This window comes from Gastrolobium bilobum, unplaced genomic scaffold (assembly GCF_033153095.1).
Source record: "Gastrolobium bilobum isolate Gb01-03AN ecotype WA unplaced genomic scaffold, APGP_CSIRO_Gbil_v1 utg73902, whole genome shotgun sequence".
Classification (NCBI taxonomy): domain Eukaryota; kingdom Viridiplantae; phylum Streptophyta; class Magnoliopsida; order Fabales; family Fabaceae; genus Gastrolobium; species Gastrolobium bilobum.
This window is the reverse complement of record NW_026899376.1, coordinates 17,581-34,397: the sequence shown is the minus strand read 5'-3', so window position 1 is coordinate 34,397 and position 16,817 is coordinate 17,581. Positions and strand designations below refer to the sequence as shown.

Below are 16,817 nucleotides of genomic sequence, written 5' to 3'. Positions count from 1 at the left end.
ACTGTTTGCCTTCAGGCGTTACGGACTTCCACTGGATAGGTCTCCGTGAAGGAGTTCCAGTTGACCTGGGGTCGTGGTGTGTGATCCGTAGAGGAGCACACTAGGAAGTCTCGGGTGGTTATGGATGGAGGGTGCCTTGGTTGATGTTCTGGGAACACTCCTTGGTTTGAAACCCGTAGGCTATTTGCCGAGGCCAATAGGCTAGACGCTGCGTGGCTTTGACATTGACCATTCTAGCTTCGTCGTATTTTGATTTCCTATGCTTCCCTACTTCACTAAATCCCTTGCTCTATCCTGTTTTAAATGTTATGTAATATTGTTTATATGCATCGAAGTGAGCCATGGGGTGAAGTATTCTCCAAAACATCTGAATTACTGAGATATATCCGTATGTCTCACCCCGCTTTGGGAACTTTGTTTCAGGTAGTGCCAGTGGAGCTGGAGCGGCGGGCAAGAGGCCCGTAGATTGAGCAAGAGGACTTATACTTATTTTGCATTTTGGGGCCATTGGGCCTAGGTTAGACTTATCATGAACATCGCCTTGAGTTAGAATTTATGCATTGTATCATTGATGTTCATGCCATGTTTTTTCTAAGTTTAGCTTATGATTACCGCGTTTATTTTGGAGGATTTATGTTGTAATATTTGTAATTAAATGTAATTTGTAATATGTTCATTGGAGATGATGTAAAGTGTATTATGGAGACTTGATGTAACATAGAAGTATATGTATGATGGAAGGGCAATAGGCCTATTCTAGGATTGATTTATGTTTTATGTTCATGATGCATGCAAAGGAAAATGGTGATTGAAATTAGTTTAACTTGGAGAAAGTAAGCATAGATTATGATTATGGATCAAATATGATATAAATTAGGAAGGGTTGTAAGAGTACCAAGGCATTGCTGGTCCTTGTGTGCCACCCATGATTATTAGGTACAAAATTGAGGTTAGATAACACATTTTCAAATATGGGAATTATTGGAAAAACAAAGGAAACTCTGGCGAAAGTTCTAGAAATTGGCAGAATTTAGGTGAACTTTGGGAGGGCATATCTCCCTCATCATAGGTTCGATAGGGACGTTCGATACTCCATTTTAAAGCTTGGGATGTCCTCTATCTGGTGTTAAAATTTGGGAATTTTCTGGGTTGCACGCAGCCCTGTAGAAGCCATTGAAGATGGACTGTCCATAACGCACCTGTGCAGGGGCTGTTTCTGGCAGTTTTTGGGAATTTTATTCCCGCTTCGTTTATTGGTCAATTTAAGTGTATGATATGTCAAATTGAAGCTTGAGGTGTATAGTTTACTGTATAAAAATGTGAGAGCAATTAGTTGAGTGAATTTTCCAGAATCAGTGATAGAGTGAAGGTTGTTTGGAGCCGGTTTGAGGTTGGCTAGCAGATTTGCTTGTCCGACTTCAAACGGCGATATCCGGAGAAAACTAGAACTTTATGACTCGTGTGATAGCTTCCTAGAAAGGTAATTAAGTCTAGAATAACATACTAAAAGATGAGAGGTTCGCGACATGCGTTTTTGTTGCAGAAATTAAAAGACCGAACCATGTTCGGATAGGTAGAAAACGTAAAAGAGAGATTTTAACTAAGTGGATTTATGGGAACCCCTTAGTGACTTGAGAGAGGTATTTTATGATATATAGATGGTTTAAATAATTATTCCGCAAAGAGTTTACAATTACAGTGACAGCTTTTATTTATTACGCTTTATTATTGACTTATTGTGTTAAATGCTCGCGTAATAAAACGAAAAAAGTTTACTCGCATTTTTTATAAATGAATTGCTGTGATTGTAACTGCGCTTAATATCATAATTAATGTTAACAATACAGATATATAACAGGCTGTTACATAAATGGGTTAAGCCAACTTACAGGGGCCTATGGTCCAGTTTATATTTGGCCAGACTTGGCCTATTAGAAATAGTAAAATAGAACAGGCCTAAGCTTTAAAAAAAATCTATTTAGAAAATAGGCTATAGAATTTTTTTATACATGTCGGGCCTATAAGCCAGCCTATATCATATTATTTATTTAAAAAAATAAAAATTATTATTTTAATAATTTTGAATAATAAAGTAATATTATTTTAGTTATTTTTTAATAGTTAAATATTTAGTAAGCTTAAACAGACCTAGGTTAAGATTTTTATTTTTTACATATAGGTCAAACTTGTAATTTGGAACCTATACAGACTAACAAGTCATACAAGATCTAATATTTATTTAAACAAATCTGACTTATTTAAGAAAAAATATAATTTGTCTTTTCGACAAATTTACTTAAACCATGTGTTCAAACAGCAAAAACTGAGATTAAATGCAACTGACCTATTTAAGACAAAATATAATTTAGCCTACTATTTACATCTGTCTTTTCGACAAATTTACTTAAACCATGTGTTCAAACAGCAAAGACTGAAATTAAATGCAAGAATCAATTATAAAAATATTAAATAAATAAATATACTGACACACGAAAGCAATGATGATGATAAGAGCAAGAAAGCAAATGACCAGTTCTAACCTTGGGATCCATGGACAGCTCTGAGGCAAAACTTAACTGTACTTATCCGTTACCCATACAGCATTTGTCAAACTCAAAACCCAACTGGCCCCACATTCAACCAATCAAAGCCAATCTCTCTCTTGATTTTATTTTTGAACCCAATTTGGCACATTTTCCCCTCTTACTCTCTCTCTCTTTCATGCGCTGTTCAGCTATCTTCCACGCTTGTATACGCCTCAACAAACCCCTCCTCAAAAAAAAAAAAAAAAAAAAAAAACCCACAAAGCTTGAGACCAAATCCGCATCAAGATCAGATTTCCTGTCAGAGTGCCAATTGTCCCACCCTTTTTGCTTCCTTTACCCAAAAAACAAAAAAATAAAAAAAAATGCCATCTCACATCCTCCACATAGGCAATCGTGCATTGGATGCATCCCTTTCTGGTGGTATTCCCAGTCCTCCTCCTTCTGCTTCTGGTGATGCCACAATGTTGCTCAAAGTGAAGGATGATGACGACCCATCAAAAAGCCTCCTTGTCTCTTCCTCTTTCGAAGACAACAAGATCATGCCCATCAAGCCCCTCCTCTCAAGGGCCTCTAGCTTCACTACAACCAACAACAACAGCTCGATGTGTGCTCCTTATTTCTACCAGAAGAGGCGCAGGCGTGCTGCCAGTGAAGATTCCTTGCCCTCCATCTCCAATGGCACTGATCGCAGGTCTTCCTTTGGCCATGATGTTAGGCATGTTGCTTCTGAGACCTTTCTCTTGACTCGCCTCGGCTTGAAGATGTTAACATACCTTGGGTATTATTCTGTCATCTTTTTGTTATATCTAATATTTGCTGTTTCCTTAATGGGTCTGAGATTTTATCACTAAAAATTGATCCTTCTGATTCGAATTGTTAATGCAATTCATCTATACTGGCAATCTTGTTATTTCTCTGGTGTTGTCAGGTATGACATTTATATATTACATGTCCATGATTTCAAACTGGTTCATTTGTATCGGAGTAAAACTTGGACCAGTTGTTTAAGCATTTTGCAATTGTGTGTTTGTCTACTAGGAGATTCTCCTTTGCAATTATGTTGGTGGTCTAAATGGAAAGCTTTGATTTGTTATCAATTTCGTATACGTAGGTGTCATGGGATTTTGGATTGTAAAACTATAGTGAACTTAACATTTGAGACACATTTAATATATGTAGTAGCAAAGCAGAACCGTAGTATCAGTTAGCCTCTTTACATTTTTAGCATTTACATGCTATGTTATTGTCTCGTCCCCTTCTTAATTAATTGTTTGGAAAAGTAAATGTGATACAGGAGCAACTAGGACATTGAGGCATCATACGGGGAATAAATAGTCATAAATGCTTTTTGTGAGAGGAGATTCAAAGAGAGTGAGGGGTTGTTCCACCAAACACGTGGATCAACTGGTAAGGTATTGTTCCAGCTTAACCAGTGGTCTCGAGTTCAAGTCCCAGGAAACGCAGCTGTGTTAAAACTTGGTAGGGAGAGCTTTGCTGTCTATGTGATCCTACCTGGCTCGAATTTTGACTAATCGAGTAATTGATGAACTGATGAATTATATCCAAAAAATGATATAGAGTGAAGGGAATAGAGGAAATGTAGAAACATTGAGAAAGCCTGAGGTATTCTAGAGATAGCTTAAGAACTCACGGTTTTAGATTTTGCATACAAGACATCGTCTTCAAATGTGCAAATTAACCTGTTAACAACTGATGGCTTCACTTTGTCTTTCTATGCCAATCTAATGTAAAAGCTCAATGATACAATATTATGGTTTAAAGATACCAGAAAGTTTAATTAACTAACAGTTTTGTAATGTTTGTTTGTTTTAATGAATATCTTCACATATCCCAGTTTTGTATGCTTTCTGATCATTTATCTCTCTTCAGGGTAGGCTATAAATGGATTACAAGATTTCTTGCCCTTGGTTGTTATGCAGTACTGCTTTTACCAGGCTTTCTTCAAGGTCTGAATTCAGGGATCTATGGCATAATTCTCATGCATATAATCATATTTGTCCAGATTCTGATTTGAATGTGTTAGTAACACACATCAATGGTCATCATCAGAGCATAAGTATTTTCCTTCTGTTTTCTAGTTGGATATTACTATTTCTTCTCCAGTCAGATACGAAGAAGCATAGTTTATGGAGATAAACCACGAAATAGGTATGCTTTAATTATATTGTTTCTCTGCATTTATAAGTTCCTCCAGCTGCTTTAATTTTGATTAATTGCTTATTTTACTTGCAGGCTTGACTTGTATTTACCTAAAAGTAACAATGGCCTGAAACCAGTCGTTGGTTTTGTCACTGGTGGAGCCTGGATTATCGGGTATGTGATGTCCATGCTTCATTTCAAATTTGTGATTTGATGGAAATACGTGTTAGGAGGCACTGATTTTGTTTTTCGATTGAGAGGATATTCCTTATTCATGGAGTTATCTCTTGATATATGAGCTTCATTTCTTATTTTAGTCTCATTTCAAAAAGAGAAGTTCATTTCGATTGATGCTAAGTTGCTAACCATTAACCTTTGTTAAAGATGACACGTTGTTGATGTTCCACCTCATCATGATGGTGGTAAGAAGTTTTCAATTCATTGAGGAGCTTCAGGAAATTGGCTGAACTGTATAGTGTTTGATTAAGTTGATAGTATTAAACCTGAGTAGGAGTTTATAATTATATACCATGTTTTTCTTTTTTGATATTTATCATACTTTGTGCAATCAGATGCTCTATAATTTCATTTTTGAAGGGATTCACGTGTTTGTGTGTGCATGTTGAAACACACGCACATGCACACATACACATTCACCATCACCATATGTCAATTCAGTTTTTACAAGTTTTGAAGTATTTGTATTTGTGCAGTTACAAAGCGTGGGGTTCTCTTTTAGGTCAACAGTTATCAGAGAGAGATATCATTGTGGCATGCATAGATTACAGGTGATCTTTTTCTTCTCCCATTCTTGCAACTGTATTTTGCTCTAGCCAATAAATGCAATCTGGTAGTATTTAAAGTTGTTGTGGAGACAAATCCTTTTCTTTACTACTAATAAAGAAAACTCTTCGATCCTACTGCTCATGGGTTCTATTTTACCTGTATTATCATTTCTCAATCTTTTTCAAAATTTTCATTTGTGCTTTAGTCATATCCACCAAACCCTGTTTTTAGTTGGTAATCTCTCTTATTGGTTTCTTCTTTTTATTAAAAAAATAAATAAAAATGAGGAGAACTCTATGATAGTTTACTACCTTCTCTTTTTTGTTTTAAGAATTCTGTTGAGAAATATAAAGTAGTGTTATATAATTAGGAAAGTCTTATTCGTTAGGCAACCATTGCTTGTAGTATACCTTGTCAATGACAAACTATCTCAAAAGTTTAAGCTGGTGGAGGCTTGTGACATAGCATACTTTTTCTAGGATATCACAATATCATCCTTGGACTGGGCCTCCTCTATCCCTAAGAAATATCGAAATTTACCAAGATCCTTCGTTTGAAAATGATGGCTGAAATGGTGTTTTACGATTAATGCCATGATGATCATTAATTGTAATGAAAATGTTGTCAACATACACAACCAAATAAATGAATCTTGAAACTGAGTGGCGATAAAACACTGAGTGGTTAGCTTCACTTTTGAGTCAAGACAAACTGTTTAATAACAGTGCTAAATCTCCCAAGCCAAGCATGTAAAGATTTGTTGAGACTGTGAGAATACTAAGAAAAAGGTTTCATTAAAATTGTTATTGCAATATGGAGAGGTTATATATATATATACACACACGCACACACACCATGTGTGATTGGAAAAAGAAATAAAATGAAAAAAAGAAACTAATCAATCCTAAATAAAAACGGAAATAAAACTGATCCTAATTGATTGAATCCCATCAATTAGGAATTTGGCAAAATCTCTTAATATTTGTGGAAATAATCTTCAGATTTTCTGTAGAAACTGTAAAGAACCTTGGGATACACCACCCCAAAAGCTAGCTCAAAGGGTGGGAGTGCCCAAGGCCTTATAAACTCCACATTAGTTGCTCATACAACCAATGTGGGATTATATATCTCAACACGCCCCCTCACACGAGAGCCCACTGGGCTTGAAAAGTGGACAATGCAACAGGCCCAGCCTACCTGTGCTAAGAAACGCCACAAGAGAAAGTGGGGGGGGGGGGCGGCGAGGCTCTGATACCATGTTAAGAACCTTGGGATACACCACCCCAAAAGCTAGCTCAAAGGGTGGGAGTGCCCAAGGCCTTATAAACTCCACATTAATTGCTCATACAACCAATGTGGGACTATATATCTCAACAAAAACCATATAGAGACATGCAGAGGCGACAAACTAAGTCAGACTCCCCCTGAGCAACAAACCCATAAGGTTGCTTCATATAGACTTCTTTCGCAAGATTGCCATGAAAGAAATCATTTTTAATATCCAGCTGATAAAGAGGCTAGTGATGGATGACGACCATACTGAGGAAAAGGCAAATGAAGGTGGTTTTTTCCATAAGGGAGAATGTGTTTCCATAATTTATGCCAAACACCTGAGTGTATCCTTTAGTCACTAGTCTAGCCTTGGGATGGTCCACTTGACCTTCAGGACCAATCTTGACAGTATAGATCCACTTGCAATCAATAATAGATTTCCCAAAGGGAGGAAGAACCAAATCCTAAGTATCATTGCTCTGAAGGGCACACATCTCGCCAAGCATAGCCGGTCGCCATCTGGAAAGCGATAAAGCCTCACTTGTAGTCTTAGGAATAAACATAGAAGACAAAGAAGATAGACAAGCAAAATGCAATGGAGATAGGTGACGATAACTCGTAACATAATGAGGTGAGCGATTATGAGAGTCCGTGGGAACAAGAAGTAGAGATGGTGTTGGAAGAATAGACCGTGGGAACCTCATCAACAATTGAATCTCGAGTAGGTGGACGTGGCCGATGGCGAAAACCCGAGGGTTGGTTAGTGGTTGAGACATCTAGAGCAGGAAGGGATAATGGTGGCAGTGGTGGTATATACTCAACTGAGACAGGAGACAAAGGTGATGGAGGGGAGAGAGAGTCATTTAGAAAGGAGACGAAGTCAAAGTATTGAACAAACTTAAAGAAGGTAACATCCGCTGAGACAAAGTAACGACGAAGACTAGGAGAGTAACAATGATAACCCTTTTGTTACTGAGTATAACCAAGGAACACACATTTGTGGGACTTAGCAGATAACTTATCAAAACCATGGTTGAGTTCATGAACAAAACTAGCACTTAAAATGCAAGGGGCCATCAAATGTAACAAATGGTGGGGAAATAAAATCAAGCAGGGTACTTGATTATCAAGAACAAAGGATGGCATGTGTTTAATAAGATAATACCTAGTAAGAGCAACATCACCGCAAAAGTATAAATGGATATGGCCATGGAATAAAATGGCTCGAGTAGTTTCATTGCGGTGGTGATTTTTGCGTTCAGCCACTCCGTTTTGTTGGAGTGTATGGGAACATGATGTTTGGTGGAGAATGCCATAAGAGGCGAAAAATGTATGAAATTTGATGAAATAGTAATTCTGAATATTTTCTCATATATTGATTAAGACCCAAAGGGTTCCTTATATATAGAATACAACAAGTGGTTCAAGGGTTACAGAAATAAAGAGTAATTAAGAGTAATAAAGAGAACACAGTAAACGAAGAGACTTCACATAAATCAAAGAGACTAACAGCTAGTAGCTAACAAAAAAACTAATAATATTCTACACTCCCCCTCAAGTTGGGAGATATATATTGATCATTCCCAACTCGCTGATCAAATCCTCAAAGGTGGGCTTGTGTAATCCTTTGGTGAGAATATCCGTCGTCTGCTCCTTGGTAGGTATATATGACAAACATACACTACCATCATCCAATTTTTCTTTGATAAAGTAACGACCAACCTCCACATGTTTTGTTTTGTCATGATGAACATGATTTTGAGCAATACTGACAGCAACCTTATTATCACAATACATTCTGACAGGTAAGGAATAAGAGATCATCAATTCCTCAAGAAGTCTTCTTAACCAAATTCCTTCACAAATACCATGGGCTAGAGTCCAAAATTCTGCTTCTGCACTGCTTCTGGCAACAATAGTTTGCTTCTTACTTATCCAGGTTACAAGATTTCCATAGACATAAGTACAATATCCTAAAGTGGATCTTCGATCCATTGTAGAGCCAGCCTAATCTGCATCTGTATAGATTTCAATCATCCTCTTGTGTCCCCTTTTAAAGAATATTCCTCGACCAGGGGTGTTTTTGAGGTACTTGAAAATTCTATAAATATCACTCAGGTGTTTTTCCTTAGGAGAATGCATGAATTGGCTAACCATGCTAACACCAAATGCAATATAAGGCCGAGTGTGAGATAAGTAGATTAACTTCCCCACCAGCCTCTGGTACTGCTCCTTGTCAACATCTTCCTCGCCTCCAATTCCCAATTTAATATTGGGTTCAATGGAGTCTCTGCTGGCTTGCACCCAAGCATACCTGTTTCTTGTAACAGGTCTAGAATATATTTTTTTTGAGTCAAAGAAATTTCTTCTTTATTACGAGCAACCTCTATGCCAAGGAAATATTTGAAAGATCCAAGATCCTTCAGTTCGAACTGGTCAACTAAACACTTTTTCAAAGAGCTTATCTCCTCACAATCATTACTTGTGACTATTATGTCATCAACACAAACAATGAGAATAGCAATTTTACCTTGTCAGAGTGTTTAAAAATAAAGTGTGATCAATTTGAGTTTGGGCGAATCCTCTTCCCTTAATAGCTTGAGTAAATTTTTCAAACCACTCTCCAGGAGATTGTTTAAGCCCATATAGAGACTTTTTCAACTTGCATACTGAACCATCTCCTTTTTCAAAACTAGGCGGTGGATCCATGTAAACTTCCTCATGTAAATCACCATTTAAGAAGACATTCTTTACATCTAATTGTTGCAAGGGACAATCAAGGTTGGCAGTAAGAGATAGTAGAACTTGGATAATGTTAAGCTTGGTAACAGGAGCAAACATCTCCTGATAATCTATCCCATGAGTCTGAGTGAATCTTTTAGCAACCAATTTGGCCTTATACTAGTTGATGCTATTATCTGCATTAAATTTTATTGTGAACACCCACTTGCAACCTACAATGTTCTTTCCTTTGGGTAATGCCACGGACTCCCAAGTTCCATTTTTTTTAAGTGCATCCATTTCTTCAAAGACTACATTCCTCCATTTTGTGTCATCAAGGGCTTCTTGGATTTTTTTGGTATCATTGTACTGTCTAACATAGTGTTGAAAGTATGAAAACATGGAGATAACTTTTCATATGAGAGATATAATGAGAAATAGGATGAGCAGTGCAAGATCTAGTACCTTTTCGAAGAGCAATGGGCACCTCAAGGACTCGAGTTAGAATCCTGGCAGTCTAGAGGGTCCCGAGGTGACTTACGTCTGTTGTAAATTTTTTCCCATTTACCGAGAGAATCTCCAGTCGTAGGTACAGTTGCTCCCCCTGTTTCCTGCACAATAACTTCCCTGTCTCCAAAGGCAAAGGTAAGATAGTAGAATCATTTGGTTTCCAAGACTTATCTCCGTCCATACCAATATGCTTCCCCTGAAGAGAAGTCGAGGGAAAAAAGGATTGAGCCTCATAAAAGGTGACATCCATAGAAACAAAAACCTTACAGAGAGAAGGTAAGTAACACTTGTAACCTTCTTGGTTAGGAGGATATCCTATGAAGACACATCTAATAGACTTAGGGTCAAGTTTAAACCTTTGATGGGGAGAAATATGAACAAAAATCACACAGCCAAACAACTTGGGAGGAAGGGAAAAGAGAGCCTGGAAAGAGGGAAAGGAGTGGGTAAGATCAGATAAAGGAGAATGAAAATTCATGACATGAGAAGACATTCGATTAATGAGATAGGAGGCAGTGAAGACAACTTCCCCCCACAAATATTTAGGGACATGCATCGTAAACAAGAGCGATCGAGCAACCTCAATGAGAGGTCTATTTTTCCTTTCAGCCACCCCATTTTGTTGAGGGGTGTTAGGACAAGAGCTTTGATGAATAATATCATTCTGGGTTAGGTAATCTCCAAGAACAAAATTAAAATATTTAGTACCATTGTCAGTTTGCAGAATCTTAATAGAGGTCTGAAATTGGGTTTGAACCATAACATGAAATCTTTTAAAAGTGGATGCTGCGTTAGACTTATCCTTTAAGAGATATACCCAACATACCCAAGAATGAACATCAATAAAAGTAATAAACCAACGAGCACTAAAGATTTTTTTCACGAGCAGGTCCCCATATATCACTATGAATCAAGGTAAATGGAGAAGAATCATGATAACCTCTAGGGGAATAAGAAACACGAGAATGTTTTGCAAACTGGCAAATATCACATAAAAAGGAACTTGTCTTTTTATTGATAAATAAGTTTGGGAACAACTTCTGAAGATAGAAGAAATTCGGGTGTCCCAACCGACGATGCTACAACAAAACATCATTACAATCATCAGACAAACATAAAGAGTGATTTGCAAAATTTTCTCTTCATAATGATCCTCTTCAAAATGTAGAGTCCTTCTTCCTATCTAGTACTGCCAATCATCACTTCCGAGTCCTGTTCGTCAAAAACTCAAGCATTGGCAGAGAACTTAGCAACACAATGTAACTCAGAGGTAAGTTTGCTAATAGAGATGAGGTTACAAGTAAGAGAGGGAACATGAAGGACTGAGTTCAAAGTAATATGTTCAGAAATTTTAACGGATCCCTTTCCCGCAATAGTAGAGAAACTGCCATAAGCTGTTCTTATTCGTGACGGGTGATAATAAGGGGTATAGAACAAAACAAGGTTGCATTACCTGTCATATGATCAGAAGCCTCTGAATCAAGAATCCAATGACTACTACAATCAACATAGAATGCCATACCTTGTTGAGCAACATGACTAGTTGCCTCAGCAGATTGAGACATCACCTTTTGAAATTGCTCGTATTGAGCCTTAGAGATGAAAACACCGTCAGAATTTGGAGAGACACGAGACTCCTCATCCTTATCTTCAGAAGAGACTTGATAAGAACGACTCTTGTTCTGCCCCTTTTGTTTCCTGTTTGGTGGTTTTCCATGAATTTCCCAACATTTTTCACGAGTTTGAACCCTTATTGCAATAAGAGCACCAACGGTCAGTACGTTTTGAATCTCCTGAGGGACGAGCAGTATTTTTTGCTACAATGGCAGATCAGAGGACTTAGAGTCCTTGTCACCCAACATCACCTTTCGACGAAACTCCTCCCGTTGCACCTCAGAAAAGGCAGCAGCAAGGGAAGGTAACGGGTTTTGCCCCAATATTCTTCCACGAACATCATCAAGATCACGATCAAGGCCAGCAAGAAAATCATAGAGACGTCTCTATTCTAAGTATTTTTTAAACCTTGCATCAGCTTCCAAACCTAGAAGGTCTGCTGTATCATAAAGGTCCAACTCCTGCCGCAGAGTTTTTAGAGAAAGGAAGTATTTAGTGACAGTCAGAGTAATATTCTATAACAACATTCCAAATTTCCTTAGCTGTATCAAGAAACATGTATGTTTGACTAATATTGGATTCCATGGAATTAGTTAACCATTGCACATAATTCTTACCGTTTAAACGGTGATTGGTAATTTGCATAGCAGGGTTGTCTCCAGTAGACGAAGAAATTCCTTTGTGTCGGTGTCGGTGCAACATAGGTTCCTGGCATATGAAATTCCTTTGTGTATCGACTTTTTCTACTGTTCATGTTTCTAAGTTAGAGTTGATCATTTAAAGTTTTTTATTTTTCATCATCATTAGAGTTCCTCATCTACATTCTGGTTATTCATCAACTTTTCTGATTTCAAAACCCTTGAGAATTTGAGAATCCAAAATCATAAGTAGGACTAGAATTGTTGAATCTGTAAGTTTATTGGGTCATGTTTGCACAACAATGCCATAATAACATCATTTCATTGCAAGAAAACTTCACCATATTCATTGGAATAGCTAAGTAAATTAATAAGAGATATAAATTATGTTTTAGATAATTGTCCATGTTTTTCACTCTACTTTCTTCACTTCTATCATTTACTTATCTTCTTTCTCTGTTCTAACCCTTCAACTCTTCCACTTTAAAATTGTTTATTTTTTTTGAAAAATTACTTTAATATTTTTTTTTATGCATACACTTTGATTCTCTGCCCTTGTCCCAACTCTAGAAATTCCAAGTGGAAAAGTTGCAATACCTACTTTGTCTAATGTGCATAGTTATCAAATGTGGATTGCAGCATGTCGCGCCCAACCCCGAAAAACGCTATAGCGTTATAGCGGGTTGCGGAAATAGCGAAATAGATATATGACAGAAATAAACATTTTTTAAAGGCAAAGATAGCAGAAGTGATAGAGAGACGCAGATAGACTAAAAAACACTTAAATTTTTTCTGTTACATATTTAAATTTAGGACAAATTTGACATTTTGCCTTATGACAGCAATATGGCCGCAAATGCGATCGCAATGGTCGCTATTGTGTTCCGGTGCGGCGTGGTGCAGTTTCTTGCGGCAAGGCACCGCAACGCCTATACGGCGCGGCTCGCGAGGCTATTGCGGCGCAATTAACTACTATGCTAATGTGGTCATCTTTCCTTCAAAATTATAGGCAAATATAGATTCCAGTTAGCCGACAGGTTAAGAGGTTATTTAAAAACTCAACGATCCATGCAACACATATTTATACTTATATAAAAAAGGAATAGAGTGAGATATCGATTTAGCTGAACTGTAAAATGTTATGCAAGGAGTTTTGTTTATACAATGAGATTATTGGTACAGTGGTACTATCTTGGATAATGAATTCATGACCTTGCTCAGGCATGTGAACACATACGAGACCTAAATGGTCAGAGGAAACTTCGTAAGACCGAGAAAAAAGAAAAGAAAAAGAACCATGCATTTTAACAATGGACTTTGAAGGCTACGCTTCCCTTCTCCAGTTCTCCCTTAGAAAAGATAAAATGATAAATAAAAGTCTTGGGGTACGGATTTATGGTTAATCACTCTTCACTATGAATTGCATGATTTTTCGATAGGCTTTCAATTCAATTATTTATTCCAATTTTAGGGTATGGTTATTCTAAACTACCATTCATGTCCACTCTGATCTGATTATGCTGATGTTTGGATTTCGGAAAAAGTAACTTTGGTTTGGTTGATTAAGAATAAAATTTTCTCTTGGTTTTATATGGGGCATGATTCAGCCAAGAAAGTAGGAAATCTACCTGTAGTTAATTTTGATATTAATTCTCAGTGTTATAATAACCGACCCAACCCGGTTTGTTTGACCGAATGACCAACCAGTCCAGTTTGGGTATTGGACCGGTAATGCATTTGACCTAATGTGAAACCTGAGAACCGATCCTAAACAAGGTTCATCTGGTATTGGTTTTTTAATAAAAAACTAGTTTTGTGAAATTTAGGACAAAATGCTTGAAAAATACTGTTAATAAGATTCAAACATAAGACTATATAGATTAAAACTTACAACGCTTAGCACTAAACTAACTCTAATTATTAGCTAAAATACTTCTATTTTTATATTTATTATATTTTATTTATAAATATTTTATTCATGCGGTTGAACCAATGACCTACTGGTTGAATCGGTGACCCCATTGACCTAATACTTTGACCGAATTGATGACCGGTTCGAGTTTGATAATGTTGTTAATGCTAGTTGCACAATTGTGAACTGATTTGGGAAAGATTCTAGTTTAAAAGATCCAAACATGTTGCATTAAAGTTCCTTGGTCCTTTTTGGCAAGAGGAGAGGTTTTGGGAAATTTGTTTCTATTTTATTTGGTAATTGATGTATCTGCTCAAACCTTGAAGGGTGTTATGGTTATTGAATCGACTTGAAAATTTTTTGGTGATGTTATTTGTATTGTTTAGAATGAACTTGACTAGGTTATGGCTCTGTTTGACTTTGATAGTCTGAAATAGAATGAAATTTTTTTGGACTTCTATTATTTTATTGTTTGAACAAAATTCATTTATATTTGTTTTGCTACTAAATCCATTTTATAAACTAGAGTCATGATTCGAATTGTTTTCTGTTGCTTGACAAGCACCATGGCTTTCTATGTATTTTTTTTAATTGCTTCTTGTCCTATCGAGAATATGAGAATTCTCACCCCTTTGAGTGTGGTGTTTCCAGAGATAGACCGAGTAGCTAGACTGTTGTTGTGATTAATATATGGTCACGTAGGAAAGAGGGAAATTGAAGTAGTCCTTACGTTGTAACTTTGCCTTACTAAATGAACGCGTTTCAGTTTTTATGTGTATTTCGTATATAAGTAAGCATGTAAACAAATGATATTTGATGCAATGTACATCAATGGATAGTGAGCATTTGATTATCACAATGAAATTTCCTAGAAATTGTAAGGGATAAAAAGAAAATATAAATTTTAAAGGACATTTAAGTGAATTACTGCTTGTTGCATATTATTTTAAAAAGAGAGAGTTAGGGTATGACCAATTTGTCCGCAAATTTCTACAATTTCGGCAATCACAATGCAAGGGCAAGGTAATTGCAATCTAAAACCATGATTTATAAACACAAACACTATATCCACAACATCATGACTGCTGTGAGTGTATTCTTCCTGGTGTAGTGTTATTTGACATATCTTTTCTTGCAGGAATTTTCCTCAGGGTACCATCAGTGATATGGTTACTGATGCTTCTCAAGGCATCTCATTTGTATGCAACAATATTCAAGAATATGGAGGTGACCCAAATAGGTAAATAATCGATCTCTCAACGCTTAAGTTTTCTCATTACCGGTCCTTTTTTTTTTGTCCTTTCTCTAAGGGCTAGTCGATTCTCACGATCACTGACTGATGATGCCTTTTTAGGATTTACCTAATGGGGCAGTCGGCTGGGGCACATATTGCTGCTTGCGCAATCGTGGAGCAGGCCATCAAAGAGGCAGGTGAAGGAGAGAGTACTTCTTGGAGTCTCTCCCAAATCAAGGCTTATTTTGGTTTATCTGGAGGGTAAGTACTTGCACATAGTTCCTTCCAACCTTGATATTTCTTGTGTTAAAAAAATACTAGAACTTCTGAAAAATTACAACATCATTGGAAATGCATCCGTCGATGAGACAATAACGTTGGAAATTCAAGTATGAGTAAATGAGTCCAACATTTGAAAAGAATGGGCCAAATAAGGATCATATAAGTAGAAAAGCCCCATAGACCTTATGTCTTCAAGTTTTGGATAAAAATATGATATGAAGTTATTAGTGTACTTCCTTTTTGATTCCATTGTTAAGATGTCCTGCCATTTGGACTCTGCTAATCTAACATACGAGTCACATGGAAGTTTATCAACAATTGATGTTCAAAAGGTCTACCTTGAATGGTCCACCAAACTGTGAATTATCTTGAGTTTTACGTAGAAAGTTGTAAATATGGAAATAATTTGTAATTATTTCTTTTCTTTTCTGTAATTATGTGTTTCCTTATCTTTATGATTTGGGTTGATTCCTTTAGGCCCATTAGTCTATTTATATATATTGTACCCTTCTGTACATGATCACATTAGATTAGCAATAATATTTCTGATTCCTTTTCTAGTTGGACCAAGAAGATCTATTGATCTACAACAATTTCATGACCGGAAGAAGACCCATGCGCCTCCAATCATGTGTACACGTTTTTTATGATTGTTGAGATTACGGCTAATTGCTTTTTTTGACAAATTTTCACCTCCGCCCACCCACAGAAGGGGTCGCACCATCCAAAACCATTGTGCCCCAAAAGCCCACCGCTGCCGGAGCGTCCACGTGCGACCAAGCTTCTTTGCACATGGGACTCACACGTCGCCATCTCACCGGTGTGTGATGTCGCAGTTCAACCTCGAACCACCGTGGTTGTGGTCTCTTCGCCGTCTCGAGTCCAGATCTATCCTCACGTCCTTGATCAAATATTTGGGCCGTGGGTCTTTGATCTAGCCATAAAATTTGGATCTTTTTGGTTCATTCAAGCCTCCTTTGCTCAGATTTGACATTTTTTACCGTTTTTGATATATTTATAGACTTCCGTGTTAATCACCCACCATTTTTTTATGCTGCCCTTTCCTTTTTCATCCATAGGACATTAGTGCACCCACTGTAAGCAGTCTGGACACACAAAAGACGTGCTTTCGCTTTCTTGGG

General features: G+C 37.1%; 1 protein-coding gene across 2 annotated transcripts; it reads left to right on the top strand.

Annotated features, from left to right (window-relative positions):
- The first annotated feature begins 2,737 nt into the window (after nucleotides 1-2,737).
- Nucleotides 2,738-16,376, top strand: LOC133290014 (probable isoprenylcysteine alpha-carbonyl methylesterase ICMEL1). Of its 2 annotated transcripts, XM_061488057.1 has the most exons (8): nucleotides 2,738-3,324; nucleotides 4,437-4,513; nucleotides 4,646-4,715; nucleotides 4,800-4,880; nucleotides 5,420-5,494; nucleotides 15,298-15,399; nucleotides 15,514-15,654; nucleotides 16,237-16,376. In XM_061488057.1, the coding sequence occupies exons 1-8, from the start codon at nucleotides 2,909-2,911 to the stop codon at nucleotides 16,256-16,258; spliced, it is 984 nt and encodes a 327-aa protein (XP_061344041.1). In that variant the 5' UTR covers nucleotides 2,738-2,908; the 3' UTR covers nucleotides 16,259-16,376. The 2 variants fall into 2 exon arrangements, with proteins under 2 accessions (XP_061344041.1, XP_061344042.1); XM_061488058.1 differs by lacking the exon at nucleotides 16,237-16,376 and having other exon boundaries at nucleotides 15,514-15,658.
- The last annotated feature ends 441 nt before the right edge of the window (nucleotides 16,377-16,817 follow it).